This window comes from Myxocyprinus asiaticus, chromosome 6 (genome assembly GCF_019703515.2).
Source record: "Myxocyprinus asiaticus isolate MX2 ecotype Aquarium Trade chromosome 6, UBuf_Myxa_2, whole genome shotgun sequence".
Taxonomy (NCBI): Eukaryota; Metazoa; Chordata; class Actinopteri; order Cypriniformes; family Catostomidae; genus Myxocyprinus; species Myxocyprinus asiaticus.
In genome coordinates this window covers 2,878,457-2,896,999 of record NC_059349.1, presented here as the reverse complement: position 1 = coordinate 2,896,999, position 18,543 = coordinate 2,878,457, and the positions used below count along the sequence as shown (strand labels likewise).

At 40.6% G+C, this 18,543-nt stretch overlaps 1 protein-coding gene across 3 annotated transcripts in view; it reads right to left on the bottom strand.

Annotated features, from left to right (window-relative positions):
• The window catches only part of LOC127442945 (zinc finger protein 239-like), an 88,556-nt gene that overhangs the window by 56,227 nt on the left and 13,786 nt on the right, over window positions 1-18,543 (bottom strand). The window contains exon 3 of one of the 3 annotated variants that reach the window (XM_051701363.1): window positions 11,890-14,051. The exons of the other annotated variants lie outside the window; for them this stretch is intronic. Coding sequence (XP_051557323.1) covers window positions 13,255-14,051 — 797 coding nt within the window. The 3' untranslated portion in view covers window positions 11,890-13,254. Of the gene's footprint in view, window positions 1-11,889; window positions 14,052-18,543 lie in introns of those variants that run through there. 3 annotated transcript variants of the gene reach the window in all.

Below are 18,543 nucleotides of genomic sequence, written 5' to 3'. Positions count from 1 at the left end.
ATGATTCAGTGACTTGCTCAAAACATGAAAGACACAAATTTGTCACCACCTACTAGTTTAAAGATGTAATCTACAGAAATGGTCACTGAACAAATAGATTAACAAAATCAAAGTAATGAATCAAAATCCCCACCACTATTTGAAAAGCCATAAACACAGACATGTGGAGTGATACAAATAATAAAGCATTCCAGTGATTTTATGCTAAATCTCATCACACTTTAAAACAACACTGTCATCTTTTCTCCCTGCAGTCTCTCACCAGACCCTCTCGAGTTTTTCTCCTGCTTGATGGCCCAGTCTCCGAATCTGACGTACCACATCATGGACCTCAGCATTTGAAATGATTCTATGTGTCTTACACATGATTCATTTAGTTTTATTTTGATGTCTTTTAAGATCCTATTCTACAACATAGGTAGGATTTTAATTGTGGCATAAAGTTCTTAAACTTCATAAATTCTTAATTGGTTCTTAACAGTTTTGTTACTATAACTTGAATTTTACAGGTGCTTTCATATTATGTTTCTTGTTCATATTGTTTAAACTTTAAATATCGCATTGTTTAATACTAGAACATGATTAAATTATGTATTAAAAGATAATATTGAAGCTTTATTGTAATATGTATGGAGATTTATTGTATTGAATATAGCATTACTATTTACTACAGAATTAAAAGAGAAAAATATTAAATAAACATTGAATTGAACATTTCCTTGTAGTGTCTTAGAACTCAGATTTTTGGTACATATATCATTTGTACATTGATTTGAAATCCATACGTGACTGTATAGTTTGAATTGTTTGTTAAGCCCTTTTATTGCTCATTTCAATGTTTCAGTCTTGACTCAACATGAAAAATGCCTATTTTAAAAGCAGAACTGGAAAAGTAATATCTTTATAATTCAAAACTAACATTAGTTTAATAGTCTATAGTGTTTCCTTACTTCCATGTGCTTTACTGACCTCTTCTATTTCATTATTTTATTGGCTTTCCATTTTATTATTTCTAGATTGTATTTTGTCCAGTCCTAAAGTTTGAAAACAACACTGACACCGTACAGTAGCTCACTTGGTGAACTTCCAGTAACTCTTTGCATTTATAACCATTGAAAAACATTGAGAGAACGTTTATATAACAAGAGCGTGGAATGTTCTAATAACGTTTCAAAGAACATTCCTATAACCAAGGAAGAACGTTAATACAACATTTAAAAAACTGGATGTTTTAAACAGTCAGAAATAAAATTCTTATAACTTAATGGGAACTTTAGGAAAACGTTCTTAGAACATTAAATTGTTAGCTGGGTGGGTGTCCTTTTAAAGACTTAACAATGCATATAGGCAATATAACCAACTCTTACCAGGTTCTTTTAAATTTGCTGACATATTAGAAGTGTTCCATTTCTATAACTTATGTAATATGATCATAGGTTTCCGTCACCAATATTGCATTGCAATACTAGTTTTATTTTAAGTATTGCCCGGCAACACTACTTTTCTCCATTTTTTTTAAAGCTTCATTAACCTGCATTTTTAGCTCTGGTAGTGCGGTGCCTACCGCGTCTCTCTCTCTTTCTTGCAGCAATACATTTGCTGAAATATAAACCTGTTAATCTGATATGAAATGGCGCTATACCACATCTCTGCAAGTAAACGATGTGATAAATCAATCGCCCGTTTATACAGTGCAAGCACGCAACATTGGAGCGATCTAGTTCCCTTTCGATTCAGTTCACTCGAAATTGCTATGCACTATGGGCAATTCCTTCTCCGAAGACCTAACTGAAACCTTATACAATAATGGCAGTACTCTGATTGGCAATGGTGTTTGAGCCCTGCCCCTTTAGGTGCCCATTTGGCTTATATAAGCGTGTGCTGAATCACCATTTCTTTAGAATTTTGTTCCTTCAAGACTACGAACATCGTCTTCGTCTTGGAAACCCTCTCTGCTTCGCTGTCGAGATACACCTACAATGGACGGAACTTCTCGGCAAGATGTGAAAAGGACAACTCGTCGCCTGTACTCGGCACCTAGTATAGGCACCTGCAGCGAGAGACTCACTGCTCCCCTGTGTGTTCCAGTGAAGAATTCTCAGTGAACGGGTTCTTCGCTTCAGATGCTCATTGTTGATCAACGCAGTGCTTCAGTGAAACTCCTACCCGCTTCCCACAGTGCTCTGGCTGGTGTTACTGCATACTTTATATACACTCAAATATTACTAAAGAGACACTTGTGCTATACATGTCTTTTTAAAGATGTCATTCCACAAATGTTCCCTATGCGAGCAGCACATCCCGCAGTCAGATGAGCATGAGAGCAGTATTCGCTGCCTGGGCCGTGCCCACGCCAAACAGCTCTAATGGAGACAGACTGCCCTCACTGCGAGGGCATGAATCTCTGGACGTTACGCTCTAGGATCCAGCCTCCCATACTGCGGCAAATTTTTCTGCTGCTTTTTATAATAGTCCTGTTATTATGTAAAATACTGTTGTTGATTCTCAAGTACAAGCTTTTAATGAGTACTGTTATTCAGTCCTGGATAAAGTTGCTCCTATAAAGACTAGATGGGCTCCTTGGAAAATATTCCTCCCCCTGGATGAATGATAATATTCGTTCTTTAAAAGAACTTGTCGCAATGTTGAGCGTTTATGGAAATCCACCCATCTTCAAGTCCACTATCAATATTAAAAATAACTTTTAATGGAATTTAATAACATGGTTAAGGATGTCAGAAATGTATATTTTTCTAACCTTGTATAAATAGAAGACGTAATCCCAAAATCTTGTTTGATACCATTAGTAACATTGTCTCTCCTGCATCACCCGCTGCTCCAATTTCATCAGTTGATGAGTGCAACAATTTTCTCTCACGGGCAAACATCGATGGGGATGACACTGTATACCTCACAGCTGCAGGCGAGTGGTCCACGGAGGATGTTGCCCCAGTGAGGGTGAGGACTGCGCACAAGCCACTGATAAGGAGCTTCTTCGCATCCTCGCGAGCACTGTGGGGTGGTTGGGGAGCTTGGTCTTGAGTGGCCTCCTCCAGAAGAGCCGGAAAAGTCTTGCCTGGATGAATGGTTTTTGAAAACCGGCCATCGTCAACAGACCGCGGTCCGGAGGTGCACACCATTCTTTCCTTAGGTCCACACAGAGCTCACAAAGACCTGGCATGCGCCCTACTCTTTGTGCATTCAGATCGGAGGAGCTGCTATCCTCACTAGAGTGGGCCACACAGAGAAAAAAGGCTACTCATAGCTTACCCCTGTGGAACAGGCAGTCGCATCCCACCACTACCCAAATACTGCCATGGGATAGAAATCCCACCCCACCCATCCCTACAAGCCGTGTCAACTGATGTCCGCACTGGCTGGAAGAGCCTATACAGTGGCGGGCCAAGCTGGTTCAACACTCCACAGCATGGCGACGCTCCAGGTTTTTCAGGCCAAGCTCCTCAAACAGATGGATGATCAAGGCCCCAATCCAGAGCTGTTCAAAGAGCTCCACACCGCTGCGAGCCATGAAAGCTACCGCTTAGGCCATTGGGAAAGCGATGAGCAACTTGGTGGTTCTGGACTGGCATATTTGGCTAACTCTCACGGAGATGCGTGACTCAGAGAAAGCTGCCCTCCTTGACACACCGGTGTCACCCAACAGTCTCTGGGCAAATAGCACACTTTCCACCAGCCAGCAAATTTACTTTTTAGGAGTTCGTCTCGACTCTGTGAGCATGCGTGTGCACCTTCAGTGTCTGTCTCAGTTCAAACTGGGGAAAACCTTTCCACTGAAGTCATTTCAGAGAATGCTGGATTTTATGGCGGCAGCATCCGCCCTCATACCATTAGGTCTGTTACACGACACCTCTCCAGTACTGGCTCAAGTGACATGTACCACAACGCGCCTGAAGCCACATCCGTATTGTGGTAACTTACTGCTGCCTGGCTGCTCTAGCACCATGGACAGCGCCTAACTTCTAGTTAAGGGTGTTATGTTGGGTCAGATTTTCAGGTGGAATGTGGTGACCACAGATGCGTCCAACACAAGTTGGGATGCGGTGTGCGATGGACACCCGACTTTCGGCACCTGGACAGGTGCGAAATGAGCATGGCACATCAACTGCCTAGAAGTACTGGTTGTCTTTCTAGCCTTGAGGGCTTTTCATTCCGACAGTGTAAATCACCACATTCTGATTAGTTCGGACAACACAACAGTAGTAGAGTACATAAATCGCAAGGTCGGAATCCAATCGCCACAATTAATGAGCATGACACAATGCCTCCTCCGATGGAGTGAGCATTATCTCTCCCTGTGTGTGTGACACATGTCCCAGGTCGACTGAATTATGGAACGGATCTGTTATCACGCTAAGGAGCATTGCCAGGGAATGGAGACTTCATCCTCAGACGGTGCTGAGAATTTGGGAAGTATTCTGCAAAGTGGAAGTCACCCTATTCGCCTCCAAGGTAACTCCCACTGTCCTTTTTAGTACTCCATGTCCCAAGCCCCATTGGGTGTGGACGCATTGGCTCACAAATGGCAGGCGAAATGCAAGTATGCATTTCTCCCGATGCACCCCCTTTATCCTGTCATCAGCAAAGTCCGAGAGGACAAGGAAACAGTTCTGTTAATTGCACCAAAATGGCTCAATCAGTCCTGGTTTCCGGAGATGATAGAAATACTAGACGGCCCTCCATGGGAAATACCGCTGAGGAGAGACCTCCTCTCTCAAGTGCAAGGCATGATTTGGCATCAACAGCCAGAGCTGTGGAACCTACACATGTTCCTTAGAGGAGTGAGGCATTTGAACAGACATGATTTTAGTAATGAGATTTCACAGAACGAGTTCTTTTCACTCAATGAGTCTGCATCTAGTCTGTGTCATGTACTTGGCGCCATCTCCTGTTGGCCATGTATAACATTGTGCACACTATGCACACGAATTACCTTGTGTGTGGGCTCATTTGAAAGATAATCACCTCCTCTAAGTAACAGTATGTAATATGTTCAGTTTATTTTCCGTGGAGTTATAAGTGAAAATGCAGCATAAAGCAACACTAGCATAATTGTCAAAGGCATACTTAGCTATTACTCTCTATATTTTTTTCTGTGAGTAAAACAAATAGGCAAATGGGAACACTTCTGATTTCAAAGCACTTGTTCAGTTCTGGCCATAATGCTTGCATGCAAGCTTTCAAACGATATCTATTTTGTGTTGGTCAAGACTGTAATTATTAATATTTTGACCAAAAATTATATTTCTGGCAGGCTGAGCGGAAAGGGTTAAAAGTGAGTTACTACAGATACAATGAGGTTTATAATACACTTGCTGAGAAAGTGAGAGTAAATTTGCCATCTTTCTTCTGACGGTCATAATCCATCTTTCTCAATTTTCTTAATTTGGAAAGTTGTGGAAACGTAATAGTGGCATTTTTCTTTTAATGTTGGAGCAAATGGGTAAGCAAAAATTATATTTGCCATGGTCTCCCATTCACAGCTATCAAAGTTTACCCTGCAATCATTTACTTCCGTATTCCAAAACCTGGAAGTGTGAAAAGGGTCCATTGGCTTGAAATAGAGGCTTTTCAGGAGCTCTATTAAAGGGATAGTTCACTCAAAAATGATCATCAAATGATCAGGCCTTTGAAGCTCCAAAAGCAGATAAAGTCAGCATAAACATAATCCATATGACTCCAGTGGTTCTGAAGCAATCCAGTTGGTTTTGTGTGAGAACAAACCAAAATGTATCCTGAACAATTCTTCTGGCAGTTGAGGCTGAAATCTTTCTTGGTCTACCTGACCTTGGCTTGGTATCAAGAGATCCCCAAATGTTCCACTTCTTAATAAGTATATATATATATATATATATATATATATATATATATATATATATATATATATATATATATACACACACACACACACACACACACACAATACCAGTCAAAAGTTTTGAAACACTTGACTGAAATGCTTCTCATGATCTTAAAAATATTTTGATCTGAAGGCGTATGCTTAAATGCTTGAAATTAGTTTTGTAGACAAAAATATAATTGTGCCACCATATTCATTTATTTCATTATAAAACAAAAATTAATTAAAAAAAAAAGTTTTTGAAATTGATGACTTGGACCAAATAATAAAGAAAAGCATCCAATAAGTGCCCAACATAGATGGGAACTCCTTCAATACTGTTTAAAAAGCATCCCAGGGTGATACCTCAAGAAGTTGGTTGAGATAATGTCAAGAGTATATGTCTGCAAATTCTAGGCAAAGGGTGACTACTTTGAAGATGCTAAAATATAAGATAGTTTTGATTTATTTAGGATTTTGTTTAGTCACAACATAATTCCCAGACCTTGACATGTGGCCTTGTTAGGATGATCAATGTTATTCACTTCACCTGTGAGTAGTCATAATGTTTTGACTCATCATTGTATAGCCTGGGCTGAGCCTTCACTGACAGAGTGCGTGCATGTCTTCATTGCGAACAGATGGCACGCTTTGTTCTCGGATAAATGCTTTTGTTCTGAAAGCCACTCCACTCTCCTCCTGCTAATGCTTCTGTGGCTTCTGAAGATCTGTATGAGTGAGAAGCCAGAGGATGGGTTACAGAGCATTGAGATTTTAGGAGGGATTCGACGGAGATAAAGTATAAGCTTGCTGGGCTTTCATTAGTGAAATGTGTATGCACTAATGTGAAGAGCTTGCTGTTTTTTTCCCCAAAGGGTGGTAAACAGGAAAAAGCAGCCTCTGAGTTGCTTGAAGTTCTCACTTGAGCCCTAAAATTAGGGTCAACTGAACAAAGAGCGTGTTTGTTTCCAGTCAGTAAGTTTCCTTCCTGGAAATGAAACTCGACTCGGTTGCCATGTTGGCACATATAACCAACTAATGTGTTCAGTCCATTCTCCTTTGCTTGACAAGGTTCAAGCTGGAGAAAACACTGCCACTGAAAAAGGCAAAAGGTGTTGACTGTGTCAAGACTCTGGTGCAGCTGCCTTTGCGATCTCTGCTCAAGAAACTGGCAAGTCTATGGGTGGCCCTGGTAACCTTCAGGCCCTTTCAGCCAGCAAAGTCTTGTAAGAATTCAGACCAAGCCTGTCAAAGGTCATTCTCCAGCCCAGAGGGGGTTATGCACACAAAGTGCTGGCAAACACCTATATGGCTCAGGTTGTTACCCTGCAGGTGTTCTTTCTTCCTCCCTTGGAATCGGATGATCAAAGATGCTACACATGCTCTGCCCAGTAAGGGCATTACACATGTACAATGAGTCATTTCAGGGTATCTGATTCTGAAAAATTATTTGCTTGCCGTCGAGGTCGCTCAAAGGGCTTGGATGTCACCAAGAAAAGATACTGTGACTGGGATGTGGACGTTATTGCACTTGCTTATGATTCGCAAGACATAAAATGTTCCATGGGCATAAAAGCTCATTTTACCAAGAGTATGGCTGCCTCCTTGGCATGGGAATAGGGCGTGTCACTAGAAGACATATGTCTGGCTACAGGTTGGACTTCTCCTAACACCTTTGCCAGGTTTTATAACCTGCATGTGTCATCTCTCTCCTCCCAGATATTCACATAGGAAGAGGGTTGACCAACTGACCAATCGCTGACCAATTGGTTAATAGTGGTGTTAGATCAAAAACGTGGTCTCTCTATTCCCACTCATGTATATGAGAGCATGTGTGCAGTGTTTCACTACCCTGTTGGCTAATACCATTGTGCCAAAGCCACTGGCCAGGCGATTGCTCAGCTCCCCTCCTTCCTGCTAACCAGGAAGGTGTGTTAATACATCGGACCACTACCCATCATGGCTAGTGTCTCTGCCTTGGCATCAAGTAGTTGGTTTATTGTTCCCACTTTCCTTCATATTTTTTAATATGATGGGGTGGCTGCAGCAATGCTTTTGACTGCTCTGTAATGGCTAGTAGGCAAAGTATGTGAGCGGAGCAGAGTGGAAGCAGAGTGACGTGATTTTGCTTAGAGCGAGGAGCGGATTTTTTGAAAGTCGGAGCATCTCTCGCTCCAAGAGTGCTCCACTGACGCTACATCATGAGCACAACTCATGTTAATGGATCACAATGCAACTGTATATGAGCAAGAATTCACATGTTAAGCACAGTGTTAAACACCATTAGCTTGACAGAAAGATGGATTTTCTGAAATACTATCAGAAGCAGGGTGATCAAAAATACAAATATACCTTGAAAATTAATGACAGCGAAGGAGAACGCGAGTCTGGGGAGGTGACTGCCATGACCAAAGGTTCATTGTGGAATCTTAAAAGGCATGTGTCCAGAAAACATGATAAAGTGTTCTAGTCATATGAGGAAAGAAAATCTAAAGGTCTGTAAATCTCTCTCTCTCTCTCCTATTAAATATTTTTAAAACAATCATATCATTCAAATCTAATCTAATCGCCATCTCAACTGAAAAATGTTCTGAATTAAATGTAATTAAAATGTAACGACCTAAAACACCAACTAAGCATATCAATTTGTTAATATTCCACAGTATGACTTTTAATGATTACCATCTTAAATTAATTTTAGTGCCGTAATTTGTGGAATTTACAAGCTCAGCAAATGCAAACAGAGAAAGGGGTAGGTTTAAAAGCTTCTTTCAACAATGACAGACAAAAACAAATTTATCACAGGAGAGGAAAAGTGAACTGAACCAGGTCTTCATCAAAATGTTCTACATGGACTTTGAACCACTTACCAAAGGAGAAATAGATAAGATGCACTATTCGGCGAACATCACACAGCCTGGCTACACCCCAATTTGTTACAGCACAGTCTGTGACACCTTCATGCCCCATGCTTTACTGGAAATGGAGAATAAGCTGCGCCACCTGCTTCAGCACAATAGTGGACTCTCATTGGCCACTGATATTTGAACTAGCCAATGCGTTCACAGTTTTCTCAGTATCGTGGGCAGTTCCACATAGCTGTGAACACATCCATGGTCTCACCTTTTCTCCCCAATTTGGCATGCCCAATTCCAAATGCGCTCTAGGACCTTGTGGTGTCATAGTGACTCACCTCAATCCAGGTGTCGGAGGACGAATCTCAGTTGCCTCCGTGTCTGAGACAGTCAATCCGTGCACCTTATCACGTGGCTTGTTGAGCAGAGACCTGCACGTGTGGATGCTTCACGCTGTTCTCAGCAGCACTTCATGAGGAGGTTAACCCAACCTGACTCTAGTTGAGATGGTTTCAGCAGATTTTCTGATATTCCTGATGTTGTAAAGTGTGAACCTGCAAGATCGGGTGGTTGATGAGATGTGGGCAGTGAAGTTAAGCTGGTCATCTACCACCACACCCAGGTTCTGAGTGGTCCTGGTTGGCGTTAGTGTAGATGAAACAAGACGAATAGTGAGATTGTGGTCAACAGACAGGTTGGCTGGGATCAAGAGGAATTCTGTCTTGACAAGGTTGAACTGAAGGTGGCATTCCTTCATCCAGCCTGAGATCTTCGAGAGGCAGGCAGAGATATAAGTTGAGACGGTGGGGTCGTCAGGCTGAAGCAAGAAGTAGAGCTGGATATTATCTGCGTAGCAGTGTAAGGATAAACCATGTTCCTTAATTATCGTTCAGGTGATGTAGTATAAATCGAGAAGAGGGGTCCAAGAACTGATCCCTGAGGAACACCAGTCAAACGCACCTGACTCAATTCATCAAATCGTTAATAGAGACTCCAAGACCTGAACTGGGTGTGTCAGAAAAGGGAGATATACAAAATGTGCAGTGTTAGGGGGCCTCCAGGAACAGGGTTGTGAACCACTGCACTAGAGGAAAAAGTGGATAGAACAGATTGATACTTGCTAAGGTCAGCAGAGTCTTTTGTCTTGCATCACTTCCTCTCCACAGCCCTGAGCTCAGTTCTGTGTTCTCTGACAGCCAGGGGCTAGAGGGTGTGGCATGTGCTGGCCTGGAGGTAAGAGGTCAGACATATGGAAAGAAGTTAATGTTGAACAAAGAGCATTTGTAGCTTAATTTACATCAAGTGTAGAGAAGTGGTTAATGCAGTGATGGAATGGGATGCAGAGTCTATAGAAGAGAAGTGAGTGGGAGATACAGAGCGAAGGTTATGGTGGAAGGAAAAGATAGGTGGAGTGAGATGTAAGAAAGAAGGGAGAGTGACAGAGAACTGGATGAATAATATGGTCAGAAGTATGTATAGGAGTGGCAATAGGATTATTGGAGATACAATTACATGTGAGGATGAGATCAAGCCATTGTCCTGCTCTGTGTGTTGCAGGGGTGTGCAATCTTGTAAGGTCAAATGCGGTCAGAATAGCTAGAGAGTCAAGCTTGTCCATGTGGATGTTGAAGTCCCCAAGGAAGACCAGCGGAGTACCATCCTCAGGGAATGAGGACAGCAATACATCTAGCTCTTCATCAAAATTGCCTTGTTGACTTGGAGGATGATAGATGACCAAAAATTGAATGTTAGCAGGGTTAGTGACAGTAATGGTAAAATATTCGAAGGAAGTGTTATTGCAGAGAGATGTAAGAGGAGTAAATTTCCATTATTTGGAAGTGAGCAGATCAGTTTCCCGGACCCACCCAGACAGACGAGGGGTGTGGGTGAAAGTAAAGTTGGTACAAAGAGCTTAGGGAGTTACAGTGTTGTCTGTGCCGATCCATGTCTCAGTCAGAGCCAAAACATTGAGTTGTTTCTGACTTGCAAAGGCTGGGATGAAGTCAGATTTGTTGACAGCTGACTGAGTTTCACAGTTCAACTGAGAGAGAGTGGGGCTGTGGTGAGGCAGTACTAAGGGACCTCATATGCTGTGTTTAGTGTACGATGTGTGGATTTTCGCCTACAGGAAATAACATGAATGTAATGGACATACATATTACAAGCATAAGAAAGACGGCGAGTAAAGGCAAAAAACTTAAGCGTTAGTAGATGCCGCATTGTTGGTGTCCTTGCACAGGTAGACTCACAGGTCTTCACATGAAGAGGGCTGCCGCTTCCGCTATAGTACTTTCACAATTTAAGTACTAATTACTATTTGATGCACAGTGGAGTCCAGCCCACAAATTAGCAACTCAAAAGTCAAAAAATGAAAATGCCTGAAACTTCAGCAGAATTGCTTTAAACTAGTCAATAATAGACTAAGCTTACCTTAATAGTCAGTAGAGTGCAGTACAATCTCCTGGCTAACAACACCTACTAGTCCAAAATAACAGCAAGTGGCAGCTACTTTTTGGATTTGACCAACATCTGCCAAAGAGACAGATGAGCAATGTCTCCGCAAAGCCACTTACCTCTTCTCCTACAGATAGCGAGTAACGCCCGGAAAAGCTGACCGCCTCAGCAACAAAGATCACTTTCTCACTTCTTGTCACCCTCCACAATGTCTATCATCACTTATTCACATTTCACTTTGTTAAATAAAGGGGCACCTTTGAGGTAAATTATTTGAACTTACCTCTTTTTGTTTATGTGCCTTGTTCATTCTGCTACTCTATCTATCTATCCATCTATCTATCAAGAGGCCCCTAAGCTATGTAATTTGATTATCCCTAGTGTATACCTTACTAAATAGATGAGAGTAAATAACTTGCAAAAATAAAATACAATTATTAAATAGCTCACACTGTACAAGATATTGCTCCTTTTCATTTCTGGTAATTTCACATACAATCAGCACACTATACACTACACTTTAGAGACCTTGGTTATAAGATACAAACATTATTAACTCCTGACATAAATGTCTCCAAACATAAACTACCCCATGCCTAAACTAGACTGATCTGGCAAATAACACATAGGAAAACAATATATTTTTATATATAATACCTTTGACTGGTTAATGGGCAATCATACACAGTAGTCTCTAAGTGATTTTAGTGAAATAGTCTTTTTATTTCTCAATGTATCACCTTTAATCAGCCTCAGACTAACTTTGTACAGGAATATGATATTATCAGAAAAAAGTGTTTAATGTACAATCAGCACACTATCAAATACATTGTAGAGGACATGGAAATAAGATATATAGGGTTCCCACATTTTTTGACCAATTATCTTCCATAATTTAAGTCACTAATGATTATGGCATAACAGTTTTAAAAACAATTCTACTGAGATTGTCAGGCAGTATTTCCATTTGTAAGCCAGGTAGCCTACCAATCCTTGGAATTAAGGATTAATAAAAACACTTATTTGAGCAAGTCTCCAAAGAAAAAAAAAAAAATGACCTCAGATCTGAATCCAGCTCAAACGAGGATTCAACTTTCTGAGTCTCCAGGTAGAGCAAAATTAAATTTACAATTACATTTACATGACCAACAATTTGTTATACTTCCATGACTTTGCAGGCCTGGAAATCACACATTTTTTAATTCCTATTTTCAGATTTTCCATGATTGTGGGAACCCTGGATTCAATAAATGACAATTACTTATAACCATGCCCAAGCTAGACTTGATTCTGCAAAAAAGCACATAATAAAAACACAGAAATAGCCTAAATTAATTTCCTCAGAAATATTTTCATCCACACAATAAAAATAATTGTCTGTTTAAGCTTAAAACCATAGAATAATCTTTCAGTGATTTTTCGACAAGAGTCTTTAGTTGTCAAATTCTCAATGCATCATCACTTTTCAATGACTAACAAAATGTAAAAAAGATTCAACTGAATGGAGAAATAATAATAGACATTTCAATTAGTATATTTGCATAATGATTACTCAGCATCTATACACCCCCCCCCCTCCCAAATAGTTCACCCAAAAATGATAATTCTCTCATCATGTACACACCCTTATGCCGTCTCAAGTTTGTATGACTTTCTTTCTTCTGTGTAACACAAAGATCTTTTGATGGACATATGATGCAAATATAGCCATACAATGCAAGTCAATGGGGTGCAACACTTCCAAAGCTCCAAGCTAGACTTATGCATCAAGCATGTGGAAGTGTACTAATCATGTCAAGGAGACTCCAGATAGCAAGATTTATAGTGAAAAAACGAGTTACATTTTGGTCTGTTTTCACCCAAAACCGATCGGATTGCTTCAGAAGACATGAAATGAACCTCATGACCTTTATGTCCTTTTTGGACTTTGAGAAGTGTTGGACCACATTGATTTACATTGTATGGATATATTCACATCATTTGTCCATCAAAATATCTAAATGATGAGAGAATTAAAATTTTTGGGTTCCTTTAAAGGAAAAATGTAATCTTTGGGTTTCAAACATTGGACCTGAAGATTAACTTTGCTCACTGTGACATTTTTCCAGAATGCTTTTTGAAATGATTCGATCTGGTGTAACTCTTCACACATGAAGGCTTCTCTTCATTATGCACTTTATCATGAGTTTTCAGGGCTGCTAAATGAGTGAAACACTTTCCACATTGTGAGCACGTGAAAGGCTTATCTTTAATATGGATTCTTTGGTGCATCTTCAAGTTGCCAGCTCCTGCAAAGGCATCGCCACACTCAGGGCACACATAAGCTTTCCCACAATGGATTTCCTGGTGCTCTTTAAAACGGTGCAAGCATAAAAAACTTTTTCCACATAAGGAACACAAATGGGGTTTCTCATTTGATGCCACCATAACATTTTTATCACACTCATCACAGTTTGATGACTTTGCTCCAGGGTGCTGATCGTGCAGATGATTTTCAAGACATTTTGAATATGCGAAACCCTTTTCACAGTGAGGGCATATGAACGGCCTTTCTCCAGTGTGAACTGTCATGTGCCTATTAAGGTTTACTTGATATTTGAATCTCATTCCACACTGGAGGCATGCAATAGGCTTATCTTTAGCATGAAATCTTAAGTGAATCCTTAGATAATCTTTACGTGTGAAACTCTCTCCACACTGAGGACATGAGTAATTCTTCCCAGCGGTGTGAATTCTTATACAAGCCTTTGTTTGTTGTGAGGAATTCTGTTCTGTCTGTGAGCAACTAAATAATTTCTCTCCAGGTGTGATATTAGAAGGTTTCTGATACTGTTGCTCCTCCACTTCCTTCAGTTGTTCAATTTCTTCTTTCACTTCCATCAGGTCTAAAACAAACACATTAAATAGATAAGAAGTCTATTAAAGGACAACAAACGTGAAATATGCCATTGCCTGAACCTTGGACTTAGGATAGACCTCACCGAAATTACCAGCCGGTTGAACTGCGATGCACCTAACTGATCTCTGCCTGCATCACCTTGGTCTAATGATGGACTACACACTTATAATGGAATACACAGACTATCAATTAATTGCCAACAAAACCCTTCATCAGCCAACTAACAAAGGACAATGCATCTATGTGAGCTTCTGCAGTTAATCCAGGATGAACTTCAAAGACATTAGTCATTAATCTAACAGTTCTTACAGAATCTTTGTTTAAACACTGAACCTTAACACTAACTTAGTTTAATAATTTTAAACCATGACTTGCACTATACATTATTAAGTAATATTGGCATCATATTCATGTTGTTTAGCCAGAGGGGAACTGGCTCCCACAGTGAGCCTGGTTTCTCCCAAGGTTATTTTTCTCTATTAACCAAAATCTTATCAGTTTTGTGTTCCTTGCCACAGTCGCCTTCCGCTTGCTCACTGGGTTTCTAAATACAATAGTTATTTAATTACTTATTTTTAAACACAATTCACAATCGTATTTTATCAAACTACATAACGATGACTCTAAGACATTATAGGTATTACAGTTTCATTTTCTGTTAATGCATGATCTTCTGTAAAGCTGCTTTGAAACGATGTGTGCTGTGAAAAGTGCTTTACAAATAAAAATGACTTGACAAATAAACAGAAAATCACAGTGAACCCCAGTTTCCCAGTGCCAAAGGTCAATTATCTATTTTTAAGTAATATTTGATGTGTTAAAGGGTAATTCTATCAGTCTCATGTAAATGGCACAAACCTGGTGGATAAATTTAAGGTTATGATGACACAAGTGTAATTTCTGTATTACACTGTTGTAACATGGTTATTTCCATTACTGTTGCCTTCTTGTGAGCTTGAACCAGTCTATCCATTCACTTCTGACCTCTCTCACGGACTACGTTTACATGGACACCAGAAAGCGCCGTATTGCGAGAAAGTGGCACTGTATAAGCGGCATACTCTTTACTCCTGTATACATGCCGTTCAGTCAGTAAACAGCTTTCTCCACAGCAATGTAACTTCCTTGTGATGCTTGTGTAAATAACAAACATGGCATCCGAGGAAGACTTCAATATTTTATTTCCCATTTCTTGGCTTAATTCCCAGATATTCCAGAGTTGTTGCTGTGTTTGTTTACTTTCTATCGCGACCTGCAGCGTATGGAATACTGGGGTTTCCCTCTTATGCAAAACTTATGGACTCCCCCCATGTACAAGCGCATATACGCGAATGTTAGGGACAGTCGATATTTTACATTGGTGTGTATAAATGGGTATACTTTATAGTGTATGTGCTTTTCCCACTGTACTCCCAGAAATGTCTTTCCTCTGTGTTGACTTGTTGTTGGGCTCAATCCTATGACGTTTGTTATCCGTTCTGTTCACGCACATGTGCACTCTTCAAAAATATCAGGCGCTTACATGTTTACATGGCCACATTAAGTTCTCTAGGAGAAACTGGATGTGTTAAACTGCTTTCTCTTAATCCTTTAAACGGCATAAGGAAATCAATGTTCTTGTTTACATGATGTTTCAGAAAGCCGCTTACTGCAAAAACCCTGGAATAAACCGTTTTCTTAAGTGCATGTGAATGTAGTCACTAGCAATACAGTATTATGGTGTTGCCACTCATTGTATGTTTTCCCTTTCACACTATTCTCTGTAAACTCTAAACCAGGGACCTCAAACTCAAATTACCAGGTGGCGTTCTCCATCAGGAGCAGGTTGACCACCCTCCCAGGAATAAAAGTTACAACGACTTGCAGTTCAGTGATTCACAAAGCTTTATGAAACTTCTAATTAACTGAGCTAATTGCCACACAAAATTATGCGCCATCCAGCACTAATAATGTGTAACTTAGTGAGTGCCTAAGAACCGACTCAAGATGTATGTTTGTTTTTGCATCTAGCCAGTGAACAGTACACAATATGAAGATTGTCTTTGTTTTATTTCGTGGTAACTGGCCTTTTAGGATCAATTGCTTGGACCGAACCAGAGTTCATTTCCTCCCCCTCCTGCTGCCCCCGCTGGTCTGTTCACATCATATTATTTGGGTCCAAACCATGGTACGATTATGTCATCAACGTGAGTACAAGTGGCAGCTGTTTACCACTGTAATTAGATAACTCGAGAAGATGTCATAAAGACGCAATAAAGTCTGTCTCTTTGGATTTACCCTGAAAACTTGCCATGCACAGAACAACACTTGTCTTTGTGTGCTACGGATGCATTGATTGTGCAATGATGTGATGAATATTCGCGTTAGTCTACCACAAGCCCGCAGATGCATTGCAAGAGATATTAAGAATGTGAACTGCTCTCTGAAGGCGGTGTTTTTGGACACAAGCAGGTATTAGAAATGCATAATACCATAATAATTGCGATTGCGAGCCTGCAAAGACACAAATTATACGTCATCACAAGCGGTTCACTTCCGCGATTTGGTATGATTGCATTCATATCAGTAGCAAACCGTGTTCACATGAACCATACCTCAGACCAGCTTTTCAAGCGGACCCGGGTGCAGTTCGTGGGTGTGCATCAGAGTTAGGAAAACAGCATTCACATCATTCAAACGAACCAAACTTTGACGTCATTCGACCCCGGGTTCTCACCAAAAGTGCTAGTGTGAAAGCACCCTTAAACTCATTACAGACTGCAAGCTAGCAACTCTGGTAAAATTTGAGCTTTGCTTGGATCTGTAGATTCAGCAATGGTTGAGCACTGCCAGTGAACAGTGGTGCTAGAAACACTGCTATATACAGTTATTGGCATAACTATTCAGTTATTGATGTATGGAGAGACCTTTTGGGAGGTCAGCATCTCATCACTCCTTTAAAGGTGCACTCAGTAGTTTTTTATGTATGCAATCTTAGATTTACATTGATACTCGGGAATGTGGATGCAGCATCGTTCAAACGCAAGTGTTCGGTTTCAGATGCCACTGTTGAAATTTAATAATTACAGTTAGCCATGATTAATTTAATCTCTGACTGAAAGTTTCCAATAACTAACAGTTACTGAGATTAAGCAAATAGTACTCGGCTGGTCATGTGATCCTAATATGGCAGCCCACATGACGAGACCTTCTCCATGTAGATTTCAACAGCTTTTACAAGGTTCATATCATGCGAGTGCTCGTGATTTTATACATATTATTATTCATTTCTTAAGGCGTAAAATTGTTTTAAAAATAAAATAAAAATTACTGAGTATGCTGTGACAGGGTTAAAATGGGAAAGGAGGCGGCGGGAACCGGACGAACAGTCAAAGTAATATTTAATTTAAACAAAAAGATACAAATACACACACGGCAGCTGTGTGTGGCTCTCTCTCTATCGAACTGCCGCATTTGGCTGCATTTATCCCTCTCCTCGGCTGATTAGCCCGTTTGGGGGCTGGGCGTGCGTAGTCACGGCCCGGCCCAGCCCTCCTCCTTGTCACATACACTTTTAAGGCTGTCAAATAAAAATTAAAATATACATTGAATTTAAGATATAAATGCACAATCAAATCCTTGAATGTGAGCCAAGCACTGACAATGACCTGGGGGCTGTTCAGACCAATCGTGCTATTGCTCTAAATAAAAAAAGCTAGACGCAGTGCAATGAATATAATAGAATGCTGGTTTCGAAATTTGGTTTTAAAGGTTTAAGTTAGTCTTGACACAGCATCTAGTAAAAAAACGTTCTCCTAAACAAGATGCTGAAAAAACAGCACTATGCGACACAACAGTCAAAGACGTCTATTTAGCGCATGTTTTCATAGAAAACTATTTTAAGGGGGGCCTGGGTAGCTCAGCGAGTATTGAGACCACCCCACCCCACCCTACCACCCCAGGAATCGCGAGTTTGAATCCAGGGTGTGCTGAGTGACTCTAGCCAGTTATCCTAAACAACCAAATTGGCCCAGTTGCTAGGGAGGGTAGAGTCACATGGGGTAACCTCCTCGTGGTCACGATTAGTGGTTCTTGCTCTCAGTGGGGTGCGTGGTAATTTGTGCATGGATCGTGGAGAGTAGCATGAGCATCCACATGCAGAGTCTCCGCGGTGTCATGCACAACGAGCCACGTAACAAGATGTGCGGATTGATGGTCTCAGAAGTGAGACTTGTCCTCTGCCACCCGGATTGAGGTGAGTAACCGTGCCACCACGAGGACCTACTAAGTAGTGGGAATTGGGCATTCCAAATTGGGAGAAAAAAGGGGATAAAAAGAAAAAAAAAGAAAAACTTTTTTTTTTTTTTAAATGACCTCTTAGGTGGAGGTTTTCTGCCGTTGCATCTTGCTTTCTTATCAGAGTCGTGCAGAATAACCAATGCATTTTAAAATGCTGTGTCAAGTTGAATAGAGCTCAATTTGTAAAAAAGCATCTCGGT